The 22341-nt window shown below is 40.4% G+C and overlaps 2 protein-coding genes across 2 annotated transcripts in view; one reads left to right on the plus strand and one right to left on the minus strand.

Annotated features, from left to right (window-relative positions):
• Positions 1-7332, plus strand: part of LOC141910839 (dynein axonemal heavy chain 2-like) — a 49103-nt gene extending 41771 nt beyond the window's left edge. Inside the window, exons 52-62 of the mRNA XM_074801682.1 lie at positions 153-358; positions 618-743; positions 1083-1274; positions 1698-1889; positions 2378-2562; positions 3076-3301; positions 3981-4097; positions 4189-4338; positions 4941-5117; positions 5519-5744; positions 6446-7332. Coding sequence (XP_074657783.1) covers positions 153-358; positions 618-743; positions 1083-1274; positions 1698-1889; positions 2378-2562; positions 3076-3301; positions 3981-4097; positions 4189-4338; positions 4941-5117; positions 5519-5744; positions 6446-6600 — 1952 coding nt within the window. The 3' untranslated portion in view covers positions 6601-7332. The remainder of the gene's footprint in view (positions 1-152; positions 359-617; positions 744-1082; positions 1275-1697; positions 1890-2377; positions 2563-3075; positions 3302-3980; positions 4098-4188; positions 4339-4940; positions 5118-5518; positions 5745-6445) is intronic.
• A 1519-nt stretch (positions 7333-8851) lies between these two features.
• LOC141910820 (uncharacterized) lies at positions 8852-15522 on the minus strand. The gene is made up of 12 exons (XM_074801656.1): positions 15337-15522; positions 14581-14687; positions 14215-14321; positions 14012-14110; positions 13389-13499; positions 12794-12873; positions 11859-12248; positions 11284-11377; positions 10496-10745; positions 9644-9830; positions 9504-9566; positions 8852-9142 (listed from the first exon to the last, which is right to left on the minus strand). Exons 1-12 carry the CDS (start codon positions 15442-15444, stop codon positions 8984-8986), a joined length of 1755 nt encoding a protein of 584 aa, XP_074657757.1. The 5' UTR covers positions 15445-15522; the 3' UTR covers positions 8852-8983.
• Positions 15523-22341: the final 6819 nt, after the last annotated feature.

The raw sequence follows: 22341 nt of genomic DNA on the forward strand, positions 1-22341 counted from the left end.
GAATATTACCCTTCCATAAGAAGATGGGAAGCAGCCATCTTCTAATGGAAGGGGAATTGGTTCTTCAAGAGAAGGAATGAACGTTTTTGAAACTCAGAAAAATTATGAAAAAATATTTATTGAATGTATTTATATGTTTATATATAATATAGGTGAGTGGGACAACGCTTGTAACGAATTACAGAGAATGTTGATAGTGCGGTCGTTGCGTCCGGACCGAGTTTCGTTCTGCGCTACGTCGTTTATTGTTAACAATCTCGGATCGAAGTTCGTCGAACCGCCAGTTTTAGATATGCATCAAGTCGTCGAGGATTCGACCACGCGAACCCCGCTTATCTTCGTCTTATCACCGGGCGTGGTAAGTATCAACTGATGATATAGTAACATTAAAAGATGTTACTGAGGGTCTCTTACTGTTGATTACTGATTAATTTGAACAGAAATATGAAAGATGTTACTGAGGGTCTTACTGTTGATAACTGATTAATTTACAACATTTTCTTTCATATTTCAATGAAATGTTACTGAAAAAAATTCAATTTGTTGCTGGCAGCCCGGCAATGTATAACATATGACCGAATTTCCTGTGATTCTATCTGTTGTTGTTCTGTCTTTAGGATCCGACGAGTGGATTGTTACAGCTCGCCGAGGCCAGCAACATGGCTCACCGATTCCACGCGCTGTCGTTAGGTCAAGGTCAGGCGCCGATCGCGACGAGGATGATCAGAGAGGGCGTAAAAGAGGTGAGAGAAATCCTCATAGATTCTCATAGATTCTCTAACGATTCTAGGGTGGCCACTGACTTGGAAATCTTGGAAAACTCGGGGAATCAGAAAACATAGAAAACTCAGGGAATTTGAACAAATTTTACCAAAAATTCATTGGAAATGATGCCATGAAAAATGAATGAATTGTGAATATTTTAAACCAAGAAATTTCTCTGATTCACTCAGAGAATTTTGTGTCATTACATGGAAAAAACAGGGAATTCAGTAAATTGGCTTTAAGTGGCCACTCTGACGTCTCGGAAATATTTTCAGAATAAAAGAAAGTTAAATTCATGTAATTCACGTGTATTTCAGGGTAACTGGGTATTTTTGGCGAATTGCCACTTGTCGTTGAGTTGGATGCCGCAGTTAGATAAACTAGTCGAACAGTTACAAGTCGAAGAGACGCATCCGTCGTTCCGTCTGTGGTTGAGCAGTAGCCCTCATCCCGAGTTCCCCATCTCCATTTTACAAGCCGGTATCAAAATGACCACCGAACCGCCGAAGGTATGTTTAAACTGTCCGCTGAGATTTTTAGAATTGGTTAATGTCAATTTGAAACTCGTAACTGTGGAAACTGTGCTCCCGGTTCGACAGTTGTGAGTTCAGTTTGACCGAAAAACTATTTCATTTCCAAAATTATTTTTGTACTAGGATCAAATCAAGCCTTCAACGTCAGGGTCCAGTTCCACAGTTCTGAGTTAGGATTTGACCCCGGGTTAAAACATCGAAAATGAACTAACTTTAACTCAGAGTTAACTCTAACTCACAACTGTGGAACTGGGTCCAGTTAAACAATCAAAATAGAAAAATTGAAATATTTCTAGAGTAATCTCTAAAAATCTTATCTTACCGACCGGTATTACGACATTTTAGTTTCCAATTTTTTTTTCGAATTGACTTTGAAAAGAGTGTCTATTTCTCCTGCAGGGTTTGAAAGCGAATATGAAACGTTTGTATCATCTGATCACCGATCAACAGTTCGTACGCTGCGGTAAACCGGAGAAATATCGTAAATTGCTGTTCTGTCTGTGCTTCTTCCATTCTGTTTTATTGGAGAGGAGAAAATTCTTGATGCTCGGCTGGAATATTCCGTACGATTTCAACGATTCCGATTTCGAGGTTAGTTTTTCGATATTTCGATGCCGGTTTCAACCAGAAAACAGATCTGTATCCTGGACTCGGCCACCAATTACAATGTATCATCCACACTTCACATGTGTTCAGTGCTTCACCTGAGACATTTTTAATCGAAAATGAACTACAAACACCAGACATTAGACATTTTATCAGCACATTTTCAAAAACTGATCGTCCACACTTCACATGTGTTCAGTATTTAATGATAATAATAATTTTATTTATACACCACTTTACACTGCGTTTCAAGGTGGTTTACAATAATGAATACATTAAGATAATTATTTCACCTGAGACATTTTTAATTGAATTGAAAATGAACTACAAACACCAGACATTAGACATTTTATCAGCACACTTTCAAAAACTTAGGAAAGAACAGACTGATGAACGTATTGATCTAGACATGACCCCGTATCGCTAACAATTCAGAAATCATTATTCATTCTCTCCCTGTCGTCTGCCTGCAGGTATCCGAGAATTTGTTGAGCATTTATTTAGACGAATACGACGAAACTCCGTGGGACGCATTGAAATATCTGATCGCCGGTATCAACTACGGAGGTCACGTGACCGACGACTGGGACAGACGGCTGTTGTTGACGTATATCAACGATTTCTTCAACGACCCTTCGATCAGTACTCCGTTTTTCAAGTAAGTACACGTAACGCTAACACTTTCAATGCAGAATTATCCTCTTAGCGCGTCTACACCGCAGTGCCGTGTATAGATTGGTGATGGACTTAGCTAGTACACCGCGTTGTAGTCGATTTGTGTTATTAGTAATTAGTTTAAACTAAAAGATTAGTTGTTGTTGAAAGGTGGCCGCCTCTGTCAAACGTAGTTGAATCTGTCAAATATTAGTAGGTACACCGCACCATGGTGTAGACGCACTATGGTGGTATGGCCGGTTTACATCGCACTCTGGTGGAATTTTGTTTTGTTGAAACTGTCAAATATTAGTAACTCATGATACACCGCGCCATGGTGTAGACGCACTTTGGTGGCATGGCCTTTATACACCGCACTCTGGTGGAATTATTGAAAATTTTCAAATTATCTCCAACACATGAATGCATTATTACAGTTTGAACTACATTCCTGAAAATATTATCAACTCATTACCGATGAAGCAGACGCTTGAATGAATATATTAATTTTTTTCAGGATGTCTGTGCTGCCCACCTATTACATACCTAAAGACGGTCCGTTGGGCGCGTATAAAGAATACGTCAGCATGTTACCGAATATCGACCATCCCGAGGCGTTCGGGCAACATCCGAACGCCGACATCGCGTCGCAAATACAGGAGACGAGGATGCTGTTCGAAACGTTGCTGTCGTTACAACCGCAAGTATCGTCGGCTGCTAGCGGTGAAAGTCGCGAGGATAAGGTAAAAAACAATTCACCCGATGACATCATCAAATTAGAACGGATTAGTAATCTCGTTTCAAGACCCCGACTACCAGAACCCCCCTATGACATCATCAAATTAGATCAAATTAGTAATCTCGTTTCGAGATCCCGACTATCAGAACCCCCCTATGACATCATCAAATTAGATCAGATTAGTAATCTCGTTTCAAGATCCCGACTACCAGAACCCCCTATGACATCATCAAATTAGAAATTAATCTTGTCTCAAGATCCTGACCACCTGAATCCCCCTATGACATCATCAAATAACAATGTAGATGCCTGAGAAAGTAATCTTGTCTTAAGATCCAGACTTCTTGGATCCTCCTATGAAATCATTGAATTCCCTAGTAATCTTACCTAGTAATCTTTTCTCAAGATCCTGGCTGACTCCATCAATCCATCCTATGACATCATCAAATTCCAAATTAACCTTGTCTACCTGGATCCCCCTATGACATCATCAATTAACAATGTAGATAGTAATTTTCTCTCAAGATCCTGACTGCCTCGCCTTGTAATCTTTTGATAATTGCCTCCATAAATCCCTCCCTGGCAATGGAGTCATATTGATACCCTATAGGCACTGAATACATTTCAACCTATTGCCTACTGTTCGTCGTTCATTGATTCTGTGAATTGTGAATGTTTTCTAGGTTTTGGAATTGTCCGCGAACATTTATCGCCAGTTACCGGAAAACATCGATTACGACGGCACCGCGAAGATTCTCGCTCTCGATCCGTCGCCTCTTAACGTCGTACTCTTACAAGAGGTACGTTCACCGGAATACTACGCAGTTTTAACAGTTTTTAGTCGAAAATATTAAGATATTTTCACGCTATGAATTTCGATTTCGGTTTCAGATTCAACGTTACAACGCGTTGTTAAACCAGATCCGAGAATCGCTCGTCGCGCTAGAGAAAGGTATCCAAGGTTTGGTCGTGATGTCGAATGAACTGGAGGACATATTCAATTGTATATTCGACGCGCGTGTGCCGCCTTCTTGGCTGAAGGTAAGTTTCATTTTCAATGCTCTATTTTGGAACTGACTCAAACAGTCAACATCAGTCCATCTTTAGAAGTGACTAAACTAACATTTGGAATTAACACTTTCAGGGTCAAAATCTATCATTTGTCATTTGTTAACTCTTTCAGTGCTGACTAGTAAATACCCTATAGTGCTGGAGATAGTTTTAAAATTTGGTACAATTTCACCCCAGTACATTAAATACTGGGCATACCGCTAATAGTGCATCTACACCACAACGCGGTGTATCGTTAGTTACTAACATTTGTCTATGTTTGACAAGTGTTGCCATCTCTCAATATAGATAAAAGATAATTATTGATAGCATCCATACACCGCGATGCGGTGTACTAGCAAAGTCTGTCACCAATCTATATACCGCACCGCGGTGTAGACGTGCTGAAAGGATTAAACCACTTCAGACCAGTTGTAGTACACCACGATGCAGTGTACTAGCAAAGCCATCAACTATTCATAGACCGCACTGTGGTGTAGACACGCTGAAAGGATTTAACTACTTCAGACCAGTTCTAGTTCAGATCAATACACGCATGGTTGAATTAATTTATTTGTGATTTATCTTTGTAGGCGTACCCGTCGATGAAACCGCTGGCCGCGTGGACGCGAGATCTCGTACAGCGCGTCGAACACTTCGAAAAGTGGGCGACGACGGCTCACCCGCCGACGATATTCTGGATGGCCGCGTTCACGTTCCCGACCGGGTTCCTCACGGCCGTGCTTCAAACATCCGCTCGATTCAACAACGTAAGAACTCGGATTGAATCCCTTCGAATAGAATCTTTGAATTTCTAGTCATTAGAGAATGAATTTAGTTAAGGATTAATAATTTTGGACCGGGTGGCCTAGATAGACCTAGAATAATTAGACTAAAAACCTGCGAGGGAATCCTGATAATGTTATTGATCACGTGGTTCTTTATCAATACGTGATTCAATGAGAAATGAATGAATTGTAACATTTTAAGCCTAGAAATTTCTCTGATTCACTCAGGGAATTTTTTGGTTATCGCATGGAAAAGTCAGAGGATCTGTAGATGGGCAGAAAGTGGCCACGTTGAGCGAAATCTACTGTACAAAGATTTCTCAATATTTACGAAAAAAATTTTGCGATTTAAAAAATATTTTTTCCTGTCATCGTTTTTCTAGGTTTCCGTCGATTCTCTGTCGTGGGAGTTCACGGTGATGACCGTCGACGACAGTAATATCACCGGTCCGCCTAAAGATGGCGTACTGGTGAAGAATCTGTTCCTGCAAGGCGCCGGCTGGGATAAAAAGAATCAATGCCTGATCGAAGCCGAACCGATGCAACTCGTCTGCCCGATTCCGACGATTCATTTCAAACCGGTCGAATCGAAGCGTCGAGCCGGACGAGGTTAGTTTCATTAGTTCATTAGTCGGCAAACTCGTGCCCGAGGTCTTACGTTACTTTTTGGGATTTGTTCAGCATCTGCAGTAGACAGGGTGGCGCCACTGACCCACAAAAGACATGGAATCCGTAAAATCAAGACAAAATTCAGGGAAAACTCGGGGAATTCGCCAAATTTTACCGAAAACCTGGAAAACTCAAGGGAATTTGAACATCTGCAGTAGACAGGGTGGCCCCACTGACCCGCAAAACTCAAGGAATCAGTTAAATCTAGACAAAATCAGGGAAAACTCTGGGAATTCGCCAAATTTTACTGGAAAACTCAAAAGAATTTGGATAATGTTATTGACCACGTGTTTTTTTATCAATACGTGATTCAATGAAAAATGAATGAATTCTAACATTCTAAATCTAGAAATTTCCCAGATTCACTCACAGAGAATTTTGTGTAATAGGCCTAACATGGAAAATTCAGGGGATTTGTAAATTGACGGAAAGTGACCGCCGTCCGTGATTTAGAATCGGCCCAGGAACTCGAAGAGTTGTTTATTTTCTCTAAATATTTCTGTTGTTCGATATGTGTTATAACGTGGTCAAAATCATGAGAAAATCAGTCAAAATGGCCGTCCCCGGTTTAGAGCTGAACTTTGAACTCGGTGAGTTTATTTTCTCTGGATATTTAAATCGTTGTTGTCGCTATATTTCAGGAATCTACACGTGTCCGTGTTATTACTACCCGAACCGAGCGGGCGGCGCCGGGCGCGAGTCGTTCGTCGTCGCCGTCGATTTGAAATCGGGCGAAAAAATGCCCGATCACTGGGCGAAACGCGGAGCCGCGCTTCTCATGAGTCTCGACTATTAAAAAAAGAGAAAATCCACCCGGAAATTTGCGAAAGATTTTTACAGACTTTGGACCCAGCATGGATCTATTCAAAGATATATCAGTTTTTAAGGTTTACTTCGGCAAAATGTACGCTTAGGGCTTAATTTCAATCATCCATTATATGAAACCGGACTTAGGGCTGAAGATTTAACCCTGAAAAATAACTTTGCTACCAATTTTATGAAATTCAGCCTTGGTTAAAATCTATCCTTCAGGATCCAGTTCCACAGTCGCGAGTTTTAGTTAGAAATTTAGTTCATTTTCAATGCGTTAACTCATAATCGAATCTTAACTCACAACTGCGGAACTGGATCCAGGATTGCTTCACTGCGATGTTAACCGTGTTTTCAAGATTATCTATTTTCGCTCATTTCATATTTTCGAATCGATTCGAATGATCGTAAAATCTGCCGTCCGCGATTCATGTTTAAACGTAGATATTTTCACAGCGAAAATTGTTTACGAAATGTTATTTCTACATGTTCTGTGTATTCTGTGATGGACAAGAACGTTTTAAAATCCGTCCTGATTTGATAGCTGAAATAAAACATCAAATCCGTCCAAATGTCGATTAGTAATGGATAACTTAAATATTTTGCACGAGAGAAATGTTTTTTGTACAATTGTTGATCAATTTCTATGATAGAAACAATGATTTATGAAGAGTTATATCTGTAAGAATATTTACCTATGTTTGTTTGTTTATTTATTGAAGGCAACGTCGATGAACGTTTTTGCTAAAATGTAAATAAAATTTTGAATTATATCTAAAACCGGTAAGTGTTGCATGTTTTCTAGAGAAGAATCTCGATGCAGATTCGACGATTCATTCTGGACGGATGAAATTCATCCGGTTCGTGAGAAATTTTGTTACAAACGTTTATTTCATTTCTAACTCTGACTTAATAACTGACAAAAACAAAATTTGTCTGAATTCATACCGTATTTTCCTGTCTTTAACTCAGATTTCCCTTGCCTCGGGCCGATTTTGCTAGTCCCAGTTTGTTTGAGTTAGGCGTAGTTTACTGTGATATCCAGATTAGATAAAAATCTGGATTAAACTAATCCCAATTCAGGCAAGTGTCGATTGAACGAATGCTGGTTACAGATTACAAACTCTCTACCGGTCGCTTCTATCAGGTTTACAGATTACAAACTCTCTACCGGCCACTTCCATCGGGTTTACAGATTACAAACTCTCTACCGGCCGCTTCTATCGGGTTTACAGATTACAAACTCTCTACCGGCCGCTTCTATCGGGTTTACAGATTACAAACTCTCTACCGACCGCTTCTATCGGGTTTACAGATTACAAACTCTCTACCGGCCACTTCTATCGGGTTTACGGATTACAAACTCTCTACCGGCCGCTTCTATCGGGTTTACAGATTACAAACTCTCTACCGGCCGCTTCTATCAGAGTTACAGATTACAAACTCTCTACCGGCCGCTTCTATCGGGTTTACAGATTACAAACTCTCTACCGGCCGCTTCTATCAGGTTTACAGATTACAAACTCTCTACCGACCGCTTCTATCGGGTTTACAGATTACAAACTCTCTACCGGCCGCTTCTATCGGGTTTACGGATTACAAACTCTCTACCGGCCGCTTCTATCGGGTTTACAGATTACAAACTCTCTACCGGCCGCTTCTATCAGGTTTACAAGTGCTATTGCGGAATAGGTAGAGCGTGTTCCTGGTTGAAACGAACACAACGGAAGAGAAAGAATCGGTAGGGACCAATCTAAACCTGCCTTGATGTTCACTGTATTTCGATCCTTACTGTAGGCCTACGAATAAGACTTGATACTTTTCCCAGCAATCCCGTTGAAATATAAACGAAGAAAAATAATTATTCATATTTTTCAAACTTTATTTATTATCGATGACTAACATCAACGAATACATTTCAATATTTCTATAAACAACAACTGATAAATTAAAATGCACTTGTGGCAAAGAGCGGCTGCCATTTCAATGTCCGTCTGCACAGACAAACGAATTCCGTATCGGATGAACTCGACGTGGAATTCTTCAGATGTATTTACATGAGCTTTCAACTGAACTACTTCGGAAGTTACTTTTTCCTCAAATGCGTTTGAGTTATCTCTTAGTTCCAGTTCTGCCATCATTGCCACTACGAGTTATCTCGAATATTCGATAACAGAGTTCTTGATTCGCTGGCAGTGTGAACAGTCTGCTTGTCTCCGAGCTGCTTATTGGTCAATTTTGAACGACGTCTGTCTGTGAGATAACTTGTAGTGTCAATAGGGGACAGCGCCGTATTACCAGGACAGCAGCAAACGCATAAACGATTCAAAAATTCTAAGTTTGAAATTCTGAATCGTTGAAGGTGCGATTCATCTTTTCTGTTCGGAAGCCGGCGTCGTCGACGACGATGATGTTTTCGAACTCTGTTCGGTTTTCGGGCAGTCGTCGGTGGTTTTTCGTTGCGCCATCTTTTTCTCGATCTCCGCGCGTCGTCTGCCGGGAACGTAGATCTCTCGCTCCGGCCGGTCCTACGTCAGAAAAAAAAATGACCTTGTATTTCGCATTTTGGAATATTTCCCTTCCCCAAAAGGCTGGACCCAATTCGGCAATTTTCGGGTTAGAATTAAGAATTAAATGAATTAATCAAAATTTAATTTAAGATTTCAATCTAGACAGCTTCATAACATGAAATGCTGGATGGAGTCAATCGAGATTTTTTTTGATTGATAATTACAGGGATACACCGCACTGCGGGCCAGGTGCCATTTAGGGTTTTAGGGTGGGTAGATTATACGCCGCATAACAGGGTACGCGCACTGAAAGGGTTAGAGTATCTTTTAAAAGGGTACAGTGGAACAGGGTCGTGATGGATAGCGTTTCGATACTGACCTTGTTTCTGATTCGCCGACTATCGGAAGCAGACGGAGACGAACTTCCATCGGCAGACGCAGCCTAAAATTAACCACAAACATCTTCAGCAGGCTGGAAACTTTCATAGAAACACGATTGAGTTATCGTTTGATTTTTACCTTATTTTCCTGTTTTTCATCTTTTGGTTTATTGCTGCTGCTGCTGCTGCTGCTGCTGCCATCTTTAGTCGTATCATTTGATGACGGTTTAGTGGTTTCTTTATTCGCGCTGCTTCCCGATTTGTCGTCGGTTTTCGAATCGACCGGTTTGCGATCCTGACGCGCTTTAGTTTCCTTCTCTGGCCGCCTAAAGTAAAATGAACAGACAAGACACCAAAATTAAAATCCCACACTTTTCTTATCGTTGTATCCAAGTTCGTTATAACAAGGTTCCACTCTATCAATTTGAACAACTATTATTGTTTTTTCCCTCACATTTCAGGTGGAATTCTTCCACCCATCTTCAGAGTTTAGAATAAAAGTCAAATATACTGACTCTGAAGATGGGTTGAAGGATTCCACCCAAAACATTAAAAAAAACCAGGGGCCAGTTGCCTGAAAAGTTGGTTGGAGTTAACCAGAGGATAGTTGACATAGTGACAATTGAAAGTTCATTGTTACTATGGTATTTATCGGCCGTTATCTTTAACCAACTTTTGAGCAATGGACCCCAGTTGTCCAAATTGATATTGTGGGTTGTGTTGATGAATGGATGGATGTCAAAACTAGAAATTGTGAAATAATCTCAACTATTTCCAACCCTTAACTGAATCATTGGAATCAAATGACCAGGGGAGTGAGTAGGGGTCATTCATTTATTACGTACACATTAGGGGAGGGGGAGGGATCAGTGCAATTGCGTACTGTAATGCTTAATGTATATGAAAAGATGGCCGATTTTGCGTACAGAGGGGAAGGGGGGGTTGAAAAATTTTATTCGTAAAAAAATGAATGATCCCGTAGTGAACTTACTTGTCGTCTCGAGATCCGCCTGCTTTCGTTCGGCCGGATTCTTCTCGGTGATCCTTGCGATCGTTTTTACCGGCACCGGTGGCGCCACCGCCGCCGCCGCGATCCGTGCGCCGATCTTCATTCGTCGAGCGTCTGCGCCGATCTCTCGTCGTGTCTCCGCGTTCTTTATTACCCTTCGAGTCGGAGTCTCGTCGACGATCTTTAAAACTGTCGCCGCGACCGCCGTCTCTGCGATCATCACCTTTACCGCCTGTAATTATTTCACATCAGGATTTTGAAGGATTTTTAGTCGGGGAGCAAAACCTGTTCGACTTGTTGTTATGAAGTCAAATTTCACAGTAAGCTTATCTATCGGAATTCGGACAAGCCATAATACTATGATAACTCTAATTTCACCATTATTACTCGAATTTCATCATAGTAACTCGAATTTCGACATAATAACTCGAATTTCACCATAATACTATGATAACTCGAATTTCGACATAATAACTCAAATTTCGACATAATAACTCGAATTTCACCATAATACTATGATAACTCGAATTTCGACATAATAACTCGAATTTCGACATTATAACTCGAATTTCGACATAATACTATAATAACTCGATTTTCACCATAATAACTCGAATTTCGACATAATACTATAATAACTCGAATTTCGACATAATAGCCTAAGTCGAAATGGTTAAGAAGAATAATGTTCTACGTCACAAGCGATTTCCAAAGGTCGCTCGTTCTGAAGGTCGTCTGATTTTCGCTGAATAAGTCGTTTTAAATCGTACCCTGTTCTTTCTGTCGAGTTTTCGCCTTTTCTTTCTCGCGGAATCGATCGATTTCGCGTTGTTTCTGTTTTTCGCGTTCGGGATTCCTGAGCACCTGAAAAAACGAGTTGAAAATCGCCGATATATTTTGTGAACGATAAGGGGTCGATCTATGGGTGATTTCGGGGTCGGAACCCCTGACTTCCCATTGTCATTGAGGTTGTACTGTTTTTGTCAAGACAGAAATCATTAAAACCTATTAATTTGAAAATCTCGGAAATCGCAAATTTTTGAATGGGTTTCTCCGGGAATTTCTAACGCCGAAGTGGAAAACCCAGTTTGCGGTTTACAGCGAGGCTGCTTTATACGCGTGAATGACCTTTCTATAAGACCCAAGCCTTCCAATAATCTTAGAATCATTCCAGCCCTGGGGCTGGTTCCATAGTCACTGCTTAGACTTAAGACCAGTCTCTAAGAACATGTTAGTTCTATAGCCAATCTAACAACTCAAGGCCAATCTTAAAGACTTAAGCCCACTTTTGGACTTAAGTCTCGACTGTCGAACCGGCTCCTGTTGAACTTAAAAGGACGCTTACCCTCACTGTTATTTCATCTTTATCCTTTCCGGCGGCTGACGAACTCGAACCCTTGCGCTCCTTTCCTCCTTTACCGTCCTCCGACTCGTCCTTCTTCGCGCCTTCCTCGTCGTTCTTCTCCTTACTCTCGGCGGACGACGAATCTTTGCGCTCGTCGTCGGGCGTCGACGATTTCTTCCTCTCGTCGCGGTCGCCGGCGTCCGTCTGCTTCGGTTTTTCGCCGCTCTCCGAATCGTCCTTCGACGATTTCGTTTTCGCCGCCGTTTTCTCCTGCTGTCGGCTTTTCTCTTTTTCGCGGCGCTGAATTTCTCGCTCGCGCGATTTACGCCGTTCCTCGTCGCGTTGTTTTTTGCGTTCGATTTCGCGTTTTTTCTTCTCTTCTCGAAGTCGCTGTCGAGAAAAAAAAACATTGTTTTAACCCATTAGCACTCGGTAATTTCACTATGTTGTGTCTATTACTCCTCAAAAAATTCAAGGGAAATCGAATCAAGGGGAGTCGATCATTTATTACGACACAGAATCAGCTCAATTCCCAGTTGATTTTCATGTATTACAAGTTCGCGTTATTTTGTAGTAAATAGTCAAGGCTTTCATATGATGTAAGATTTGATGAGGCGGGCCACCAAAATCATGTCCTTTTGGCCGCCGAAATTCATCCAAACTTACTTGGATTTGGATTTGAAGTGAGCGCTTAGATCTGTCATGTTCTTACTCAAAATACTTGATAACTTCAAATAAGAAGATATTTCTGTACGGTATTCTGAAGACTTGGATGTCTAGTTTATCATAAGCTCAAATGGGTTCAAATCCCACTATAACCATTTTTGTGTAGGCAGGGTGGATTTAGGCGGCTTGAGAGCTTTCTTTGTTTTGATGGAACTCGAGCAGAGATTAGTGGAATTCATCTCTTGGGGGATAACTCTATAAAGTAGTACCTGCATTACTAATTTCTTTTCTTCTTTTTTCTTTTTGATGGCTTCGATCAAAGGAGTGGTCATTTTAGGCGCGCTGCCCTCTGTAATCAGAACGCGTTTATCAGTTCAGTTCAGATCTTGGGTTCTTTACAGATCAGAGAATCCATAATTCCCCAAAATTATCCTGACCCTGGACCAAAAATTTCCGGATTAAGTTATAAGATATCCCCAGTGGAGCTAAGCTCCTTGCGTCACTTGTCACCAGCAAGAACAAGACACTTAGAATGCAAATACCCTGATTAAATTATAAGATATCATCAGTGAGGGCTGTTTCTTATCAAGAGGTTCCTTGTGTCACTCGTCACCAGCAAGAACAACAAGACACCAAAAATTCAAATTCCCTGATTGAATTATGAGATATCCTCAGTGAGGACTGTTTATTATCAAGAGGTTCTTGTGTCTCCGGACTTTTCTCTAATTTCCAAGAAAAGAGTCAGAATACCCCGATTTGCCCTGCAGGAAAATACAAATTCAGAATTCCATGTTCTGTGTGAAGAACCCTTCCAAACCGAGCAGACGGATTAAGAATCCTGAACTGTGAACGTTTCACACTTACTCTTGCCCATAATTTTCTCTTTGTTTTCGATTTCTTCGAGGAATTTATCGATGCTCGGATGTTCGGGTTTCGGCGTGTTTAAAAACTCGACGAACTTCAGATATTCCGGGTCTGAAATGAAACGATTAGAACATTTCAACTTTGATTTGATTTCTATGGAATATCGCTTTCCATGTAGACCCAATTTTAGAAAAAAATTCAAATATTTAGTTTAGTTGCTTTCGTTACAAGTGATGGCGACTTCTTATCTGGACCCAGCACTACAGTTGTGAGTTAGAGTTTCCAATGAGTTAACCATGAGTCAAATCTTGATTCACAACTGTGGAACTGGATCCCGATCGACAACTTTAATTCTAATGTCAAACTTAATCGACAACTTTATATAAGGGGTCATTCATTTATTACGTACGCATTAGGGGAGGGGGGAGGTGTCAGTGCAATTGCGTACTGTAATGCTTAATGTATACCAAAAAATGGCCGATTTTGTGTACAGAGGGGGAGGGGGGGTTGAAAAATTCAAATTTTATGCGTACGTAATAAATGAATGATCCCTAACCAGGTCTCTCCGGCTTGGCGCCAATCAAAATTGAATTTTTGATCGTATATTCAGGACTTAGGCCTACCTTGTTCTAAAGTGCCTTTCTTCGTGTCTGGTTTTTTCGGTTTCTTTTTCGGTACTTTCTGAAACGGCGCGAACTCCACAACGGCCGGATATTCCGTACCTGGAAATTCGAAGAAATATTTTTCACAAAATAAGAAATTTCAATTTTTTCGTAATATTTCATTCGATACCAGACGACGCAATTTCGCAATTTTTTTTTCTCACCTTTGCCGTCGACGAACACGTAACCATCGAATTTATCGCAGAACATGAACAGATCGTCTTGCGTTAGGAAATTGATGTAGGCTCGCGACGTCGCCATCGGCCCCAAACTGTAAAACAATTCATATTCTCAAAATACATTTTATCAGTGCACTTCCAAAAACTGATTGTCCACACTTCACATGTGTTCAGTGTTTCACCTCAGACATTTTTAATTGCAAAATAAACTAAAAACATCAGACATTAGACATTTTATCAGTGCACTTTCAAAAACTAATCGTCCACACTTCACATGTGTTCAGTGCTTCACCTGAGACATTTTTGATTGAAAATGAACTACAAACACCAGACATTAGCAGAGTTATTTACCTTCTGTCCGCTTTGGTAAAATAGAAAAGATCATAGTCCGGAACTGGAGAGATTTGTTCGAGAAATTGAGCTTCGGTCATTGACGGAGGAAGTTTTCGAATGACTACCTGAAAAAGAGTTTAGAGCCTACAATAGAGGACGTCTTACGGACCTTGGCTCATCTTGAGACGGACTGATAGAAGATGATAGGCCCATTATAAACCAGGTCCAGGGTCCAGTTCCACAGTTCTGAGTTAAGATTCGACCCTGGGTTTAAAACATTGAAAATGAACTAACTTTAACTCAGAGTTAACTCTAACTCACAACTGTGGAACCGGGTCCAGCTACGCAAATTGACAAACCACTACAAAATCTTAAAACAATATTGTGGAATCTTCAGGTTTCAAGAAGTATCTATTTCCAATAGGACCTTAGCAATTAAAAAAGCCTTTTCAGAAATGGGTCCTACTAACTGCAAAATCCTACCAACAGCTTTGTGTAACGGGAAGAAATATCCGTCCTTTCCGAGGTTTGAACTCTCGATGCCTGGAGTCCAAGGCAGACGCTCTACCGCTTAGCTAAAGAGGATATTCCCGCTAGCCGAGCTAGTAGGAACGCTGTTATACACCCAGCCACATTTGATGGGATATTTTGCTTTAGGGAGGGGGTATTAATATTGTTCATGCAACACCAATGACCCCCTGCCACGGGGGGGGGGGGGTACACGGTGACCGACGCTCAAACCAAAAATAATCTAAAATTCTGGTTCTTTCTCACTTTTGTTGGTGGTACATCCTTTTCCTTCTTATCTTTAGGTCTTGCATCTTCGGTTTTCTTATCTCTGCTGCTTTCTTTCGCTTCCGACGTTTTCGCTACTTGCGTCATTTCGATTTTAAACCCAGTTTTTCATCGCATTTTATTGCTGAAAAAATTTGATTTTTAAATTCATTTCCGGGTCCACAACTCTGTCGGACTACTGACTCGGACGCCGACTCGGGTACGGACATTGACTCAGGCACGGACGTTTGACAGTTCTCAGCCCGACACGGCGGCGGAGTACGGCCTTTCCATAGTCTAGCTTATTTCATTCTAACCACTTTGTGGCTAATCTTCACCCAGTCCTAAATATGATCGCTATTCCGTACTATACACTAGCCCCCAATAACGAAAGTCTCAACATCTTAGTTGTTAGTAATCAAGACCTCCTCGGACTGAGTCATCGGGTCGCAGTCAGTGAAACTGTGGCTGGCCCCCCTCCCGTGTATCAAATATAATGTCAAAATGATAAGTGAAAATATGTAAATATGTAAATATGATGGCTTAGATTTGGACTACGTAATCATAGCTTCCATTCGAGTACTACGACCGGCTAGACATTTAGAAAAATCGTAAGATTCTGGGTCTTTGCTCCTTGACGGCGACGACCCTCTGGTTTTTTTTTGTGTGAAATTCTATAGTTTCTGATACTTTAAATTAAACCGCTCCACTGAAAGCGCATTGTTTATGATTAACCGCACCTGCCTCTAATGAAACGGGGTAGAGAAAATTAATCCTCTTTGCAGAACAATGTCCGCTTCAGCGAGCACTCGATCCCCATTTAAACAGAATTAAATCCACTATGTTTTGGCCACCAGGGCCCCTACTCGTTACAGAATCTCTCACCTGTCGCCAAACATGATTAGAAATTCGAAATTCAAAAGATCCTAAAACGACGTAAGCCTGGGGCCGGTTGCTCAAAAGTTGGTTACTGTAGTAACGATGAATTTTGTAATTGCCACTTTGTCAATATCCACTGGTTAACTCTAACCAACTTTTTAACAACTGCAGCCCCTTGAAAACATAACCTACCCGCATTCGAAAAATATAAATATGAATGTTACAAAGAACATTACCTTCGGGGTTCCACGTAGCTCCTAGGTGACATGCTAATGCGATAGATTTGAAGATACGTTCGTATATTATGGACATTTTTATTTCCTGGAAGGGCTTCAACGATCACCAAATAAGAACCAATCAGATTTTCATTTGTGCGTGATGTCACAAAAATTAACATTTCACAAGGAGGGTTGGGCCTATTGTCGGGTTTGCTGTCCACAATCGAACTGGGAATTACTGAAGTCACACTCATCACGATGAACACAATCAACATGTTACTGGTCGTCGTTTACTGTTTCGTCGTAGCTGAAGTTTTCACCGAGTTCCGCTCGAAGAAATTCTCTCGGCTGCCCAAGTGCTCGTCTGCGGACGACGGACGAAGCGGAAAAGGTTCCCGAAACTGGGCCCCAAACCGCGTGATCGCGAAGAGAAATGCCCGCAGCGTCGTCGAATGCGGTGATATTTGTATGAACGACGAGAAATGTTCGGCCATGTCGTTCAACGGGGGACATTGCTACCTGTATGACGTCATCACAGACGACACCTGCATCGCCAACAACAATCACGATGAAGGTAAAGCGAAGTACTACAAGGTAAGAATATAATTTAATTACAACCTTCTACTTTTCGATGACTTCAACGAGTCAGTAAAATTATGATTAGTTACTAATGATGACCTCATTCTCAATGACTTCAACGATTCCAGTAAAATTATGATTAGTTACTAATGATGACCTCATTCTCAATGACTTCAACGATTCCAGTAAAATTATGATTAGTTACTAATGATGACCTTCTCATTCTCAATGACTTCAACGATTTCAGTAAAATTATGATTAGTTACTAATGACGACCTTCTCATTCTCAATGACTTCAACGATTTCAGTAAAATTATGATTAGTTACTAATGACGACCTTCTCATTCTCAATGACTTCAACGATTCCAGTTAAATTATGATTAGTTACTAATGACGACCTTCTCATTCTCAATGACTTCAACGATTCCAGTTAAATTATGATTAGTTACTAATGATGACCTCATTCTCAATGACTTCAACGATTCCAGTAAAATTATGATTAGTTACTAATGATGACCTTCTCATTCTCAATGACTTCAACGATTTCAGTAAAATTATGATTAGTTACTAATGACGACCTTCTCATTCTCAATGACTTCAACGATTCCAGTTAAATTATGATTAGTTACTAATGACGACCTTCTTATTCTCAATGACTTCAACGATTTCAGTAAAATTATGATTAGTTACTAATGATGACCTTCTCATTCTCAATGACTTCAACGATTTCAGTAAAATTATGATTAGTTACTAATGACGACCTTCTCATTCTCAATGACTTCAACGATTTTAGTAAAATTATGATTAGTTACTAATGACGAACTTCTTATTCTCAATGACTTCAACGATTTGATAGAATTATGATTAATTACTCAGTATTCAGTAAAATTATAATTACGTGTCGTTACTAATGGATGACCCTCTTATTCTCGATGACTTCAACAATTCAACAAATATGATTCTGATTTTCGTGTTTATAATTTTCGTTGATTCCAACTATTCAGTAAAATTATAATTACTTAATGATGACGCGACCTTCAAATTCTCGATTGTTTAACTTGGAAACAATTTTCAGTACGATAAGATAAAAACCCACTATTTAAAAATCAAAAGAAATCTAAAATCGAGAATTTATTTATTGAAACAATCTAAAATATAAGAACACGACATTTCGATCTCACACTAGAGATCATCGTCAGGTGTGAGTAGTAGCGGTCATCGTACGATCACCTGACGATGATCGTAGAGGTCATCGTCAGATCACCTGACGATGATCTCTAGTGTGAGATCGAAAAGTCGTGTTCTTATATTTAAGATTGTTTCAATAAATAAATTCTCGATTTTAGAATTCTTTTAATTTGTAAATACGTTTGAGTGTGGTTATCGTACCAATTTTCAGTGCGGTTGCCAGAACGCATTGCAAACTGGGAGCTTTCTGAATCGGGAAATACGGATACGGCTGATCACAACTTTTCCAAAAAATCAATTCAATGTTATGTCCATCGTGATTTTCAACTTGCGAAAATTATGTCCAACTTAAGTCTCGCGATTTGCGAAAAGGTTTTAGTTTTAGTTTTCTTCATTTCTCGCATCATTTGAATAAGATTCATCACAATTTTCACTCCTTTAAAATTTTGTCCAGCTGTCTCTCCGAGGTTTTATTCGGAAAATTCTCAAATGAAAAAATGACATCTTTTCTTTCTTGTCCCCTTCCATTTTAAAGCGCCTTTCAAAATTGTTTTATTTTAATTATTCCGCGACGAGAAAAATCCCACAATAACAAAGCCAAAATTGAAAAATTCTATACCGGAATGATTGTATTTGTGGAGCGACGTTTCGGCTAACAACTGTTAGCCATCATCAGGCGTACTGGAATTTTGATTTTTTCCCTTGACACTCCCATTTTTTCCGAAATCCAAGTAATTAGATAAAGGCCTAACATGCGACTCATCAAAGCAATGAACTCTCGACCGAGCCAAACTACACCGAACAAAAGGTTTAATTCGAAATTAAATATTTGTTCAAATTTTTTTGAAATTCAGATGAACACAGAGACCAATAAAAAAACAACTAAGATCGGTAAGCCATACATTCGGTATCACGAATTTAAAATTGAACTGGTTTATATTAAATTAAACAACCTTTCGGCCGAGTACCGTAGAATTCAAACGTGAAAAAAGACCTCAATCGATTTATAATCGGACAATCTTTCAGTAACTCTACCCCTCTGTACCTATGGTATTCTTTCGAACTCACTTTCAGACGCAAAATCATCGCCGCCCAGATACCGTTATTTCTTCGATTTTGAAAAAGTCGATCCCGAACGAGGACTCGTTTTCGGCGAGGGAACGAATATGACAGTAGACGATAACAAACACAAACTTCATTTCAACCTCACCGAAGGTGTCAACGATAGCCGAGCTATATCAACGCCTAGTGATACACAGATAAGTTTGTGTTTTGGAAAGAAAAATGCGATGGATGGATTTAAAAACTACTCGATTTCATTTTTTACCCCGCGTCAACTTCGTGGACGCGTGGATATCGCTGTTGGAAAGATGATAAAGGCAGAATTCGACTTCGATTCAAATAGAACCACGTGTCCGGTAATATCATCGGCTGGTATAATGCAATTTAAGATTGACAACGTCGATAGTTCAGAAAAATGGATTTCAATAAGGTGCACAAACGAGGTTCTGTACATCGACGATATCGAGCAAGTAAGAAAGCGATACTCACCGTTGCTATACGCTGATTATATAGACCATGACCACGAGGTCGCTTTGACACGGGAAAAAAATCTCAGGGTCCGAATCATCCGCACTGTCATCGATAATTTTACGATGGAAATTTGGAATTAAGGAAAATGCGACGAAAGGAGGATGGATACATCCAGCGGATACAGGGTCCAACCTTGCCGTTCAAAAAGGGCACACGCAATATTCGAAATGAGGAGCCGAAATCGGTTTACGATGCCAGTGGTTCGAATTGGGCGGATTAATCGACCTAGGGGAAAAACGATCTCAAAACATCCCCACACCCCGTATCGCCAACATTCAAACTTTCCGGATTTAGGCCACTTCACAATCCATTCAATATCAAACCGGAAACGTTTCTTTATAATAATCCCAAATCATAAGAAAATCCTTGGGGGGGGCATTTGAAATGTATTGAGTGCCTCAAGCGACGCATCTAAGGTAAACTGGATCCGCCCCGGATGCCTAAAAGCGGCAGTATCAAACACAATTACTGGCCATGTGTAGAAAAAGTGTTCAAAATTCATTATCACTCTTCGTAATCCGTTGCCGCACGTGGACATCAGTCAAACTTTCTGTAAATACGACACAACATTGACCGATTGTAATCTTTTGTTTGGTCGGTAATGCGTGTGTGAAGTCAATGTTTAAGTTATATGTAAAGTTATTTGTTTGTATAAAGTGTAACGGTAGTTGGTCGTTTTTTTGTTCGTTCTCTTGTGTCAGTATTCCAGTATTCCGTAGGATTGTGTTGTATTGTTGTTGTTGTTGTTGTTGTTTGGTATTGTTATTTTCCCGTGTAGGTGAAATGTATATAATCTCCATGGTATTCTATCTTGTATATTCATATTTCTCTGTTAAACTGTCTGTATAACTTCTATTTAAAATGTGTGCTAAGAACCACTGAACTGTACTGTCCGTTCACAGTCACGGTCTTCAATATAAATATCTGGTTTTGTGAACATGCAGGCAGTTCGAGAGTTACGGCCAGACCAGTACTACGTAAAATAAATTGCTGTTATCTGAAATGTGGAAGTCGTTGGTCTTTAATACTTGACTTCGACGAATTCGCTACAAGATTTCCAGAGGATTCTCAATTGGTCGTAACATCCCGCCTTAAAGTTTATTGGCATATCCGTTTCCGGGTTACGCCCGCATTTTGTGTAATATTTTTGGCACTTGGTCGTTGGAGCTCCTCGGAGTATCAGTGCTTGTCTGTGTGCTTGCTATATTGAAATCTCCCTCAGTCGTCATGTTAGTTTTGTGCAAATTTATGCAAATTAATTATCGTAACTGTTTAGAACATTTCCTACCCTTATAATATTTGTATTTGTAGAAACGTGTAATATTCGTCGTTTATTTTGTCGTCGTAATCTGAAAATAAACGCATAAATGAGAAGTATCGACTGACTTCGTTTGTCATTTGCAACGGCGTGGATTTAGAAACTGCTAAGATTTGTCAGTATAAATATCAAGCATTGTCGGTGTTTGACCGTCAATATGGAAAGCACTCCGAACAATAGTATAATCATCAAACCACGGATACCATGATCAAACCTCCTGGGAACGAAATTCTCCGGTATCAAACAGCGAATGAGAAAGTCAAGACTACCGTCCAGATTTGTGAAAGGTCTCTCACGGGAGACTATTTGGGCGTGGGTTTCGTTTTGAACTGTGGTTGCGCGTCGATTCGTGAAACCAAGTGGACTTCGTTCACGCTATAGTTCATCACTTGTTTCAAGCCGTTTTCTTGTGTTTACATGACGTGATTCGATATTCTTCTCGAAAGCTGATATACAAACTGGACCGATTAAAACGGGCAAACTCAAACTGTTAAAGAAAGTTTCTCTTTTATTTCGATATCTCTGCAATAGCGCCGAAATGACGGACGAGCAGCAGTGGAATAGCACCGATCTGATGGGGAACGCGCCGGCAAAACCCGCAAGTAGTGAGTACGTTACGACCTGGGGATACATCTATATGAATCTGTTACCTCAATATTTCCAGATGGACGGAACTCCCTGGAAAATACCGCTATTCATCGCGACACTAGGCGTGATTATACCTGTTGGACTCGTCGGTAATATCATCACGATTATTATAATGACTTGTAGCCCGATGAAACGTCACGCCTATAGCGTGTATTTGGCCGCTCTGGCCGCCAGCGATCTTTTAAACCTCGGTATCCGTGTTTTAGCTTATGTCAACCTAGTGGCCGCGTTATCCGGATATCCCGGTCCGTATTTGCAGACGATGACCGGAAGTACTTCATGCGTCGTAGGCACGTACTTATTCACTATCGTAACTGTTCTCGGTAACTGGTTAGTTTTGACGGTTACGATCGATCGGTTTTTAGCGGTTATCGTACCGCTCGCCTATCGGAAAGTTTCTACGAAATCGGCCGCTGTCAAAACTAGCGCCGCGGTTGTCACAGTAGCCGTCGCATTCTACGCGTATATGTTCATCCCTGGCTATATCGACCACTACATACCGGGTCGTGGTTGTTTGATCCATATCTATTACAACAAAATCCATATGATTTTGACTGGAGTTTTGATCAGTCACGTGCCGGT

This window comes from Tubulanus polymorphus, chromosome 9 (assembly GCF_964204645.1).
Source record: "Tubulanus polymorphus chromosome 9, tnTubPoly1.2, whole genome shotgun sequence".
NCBI classification, from domain to species: Eukaryota; Metazoa; Nemertea; class Palaeonemertea; order Tubulaniformes; family Tubulanidae; genus Tubulanus; species Tubulanus polymorphus.

Coding starts and splice junctions, on each gene's coding strand:
- LOC141910820 (XM_074801656.1), bottom strand. CDS start 15,444: ATGACGCAAGTAGCGAAAACGTCGGAAGCGAAAGAAAGCAGCAGAGAT. Junction 13,500..14,011: donor GAAAGGCACTTTAGAACAAG/GTAGGCCTAAGT, acceptor GTTTCATTTCAG/ACCCGGAATATCTGAAGTTC. Junction 12,874..13,388: donor AGAGAAAATTATGGGCAAGA/GTAAGTGTGAAA, acceptor TTCTGATTACAG/AGGGCAGCGCGCCTAAAATG.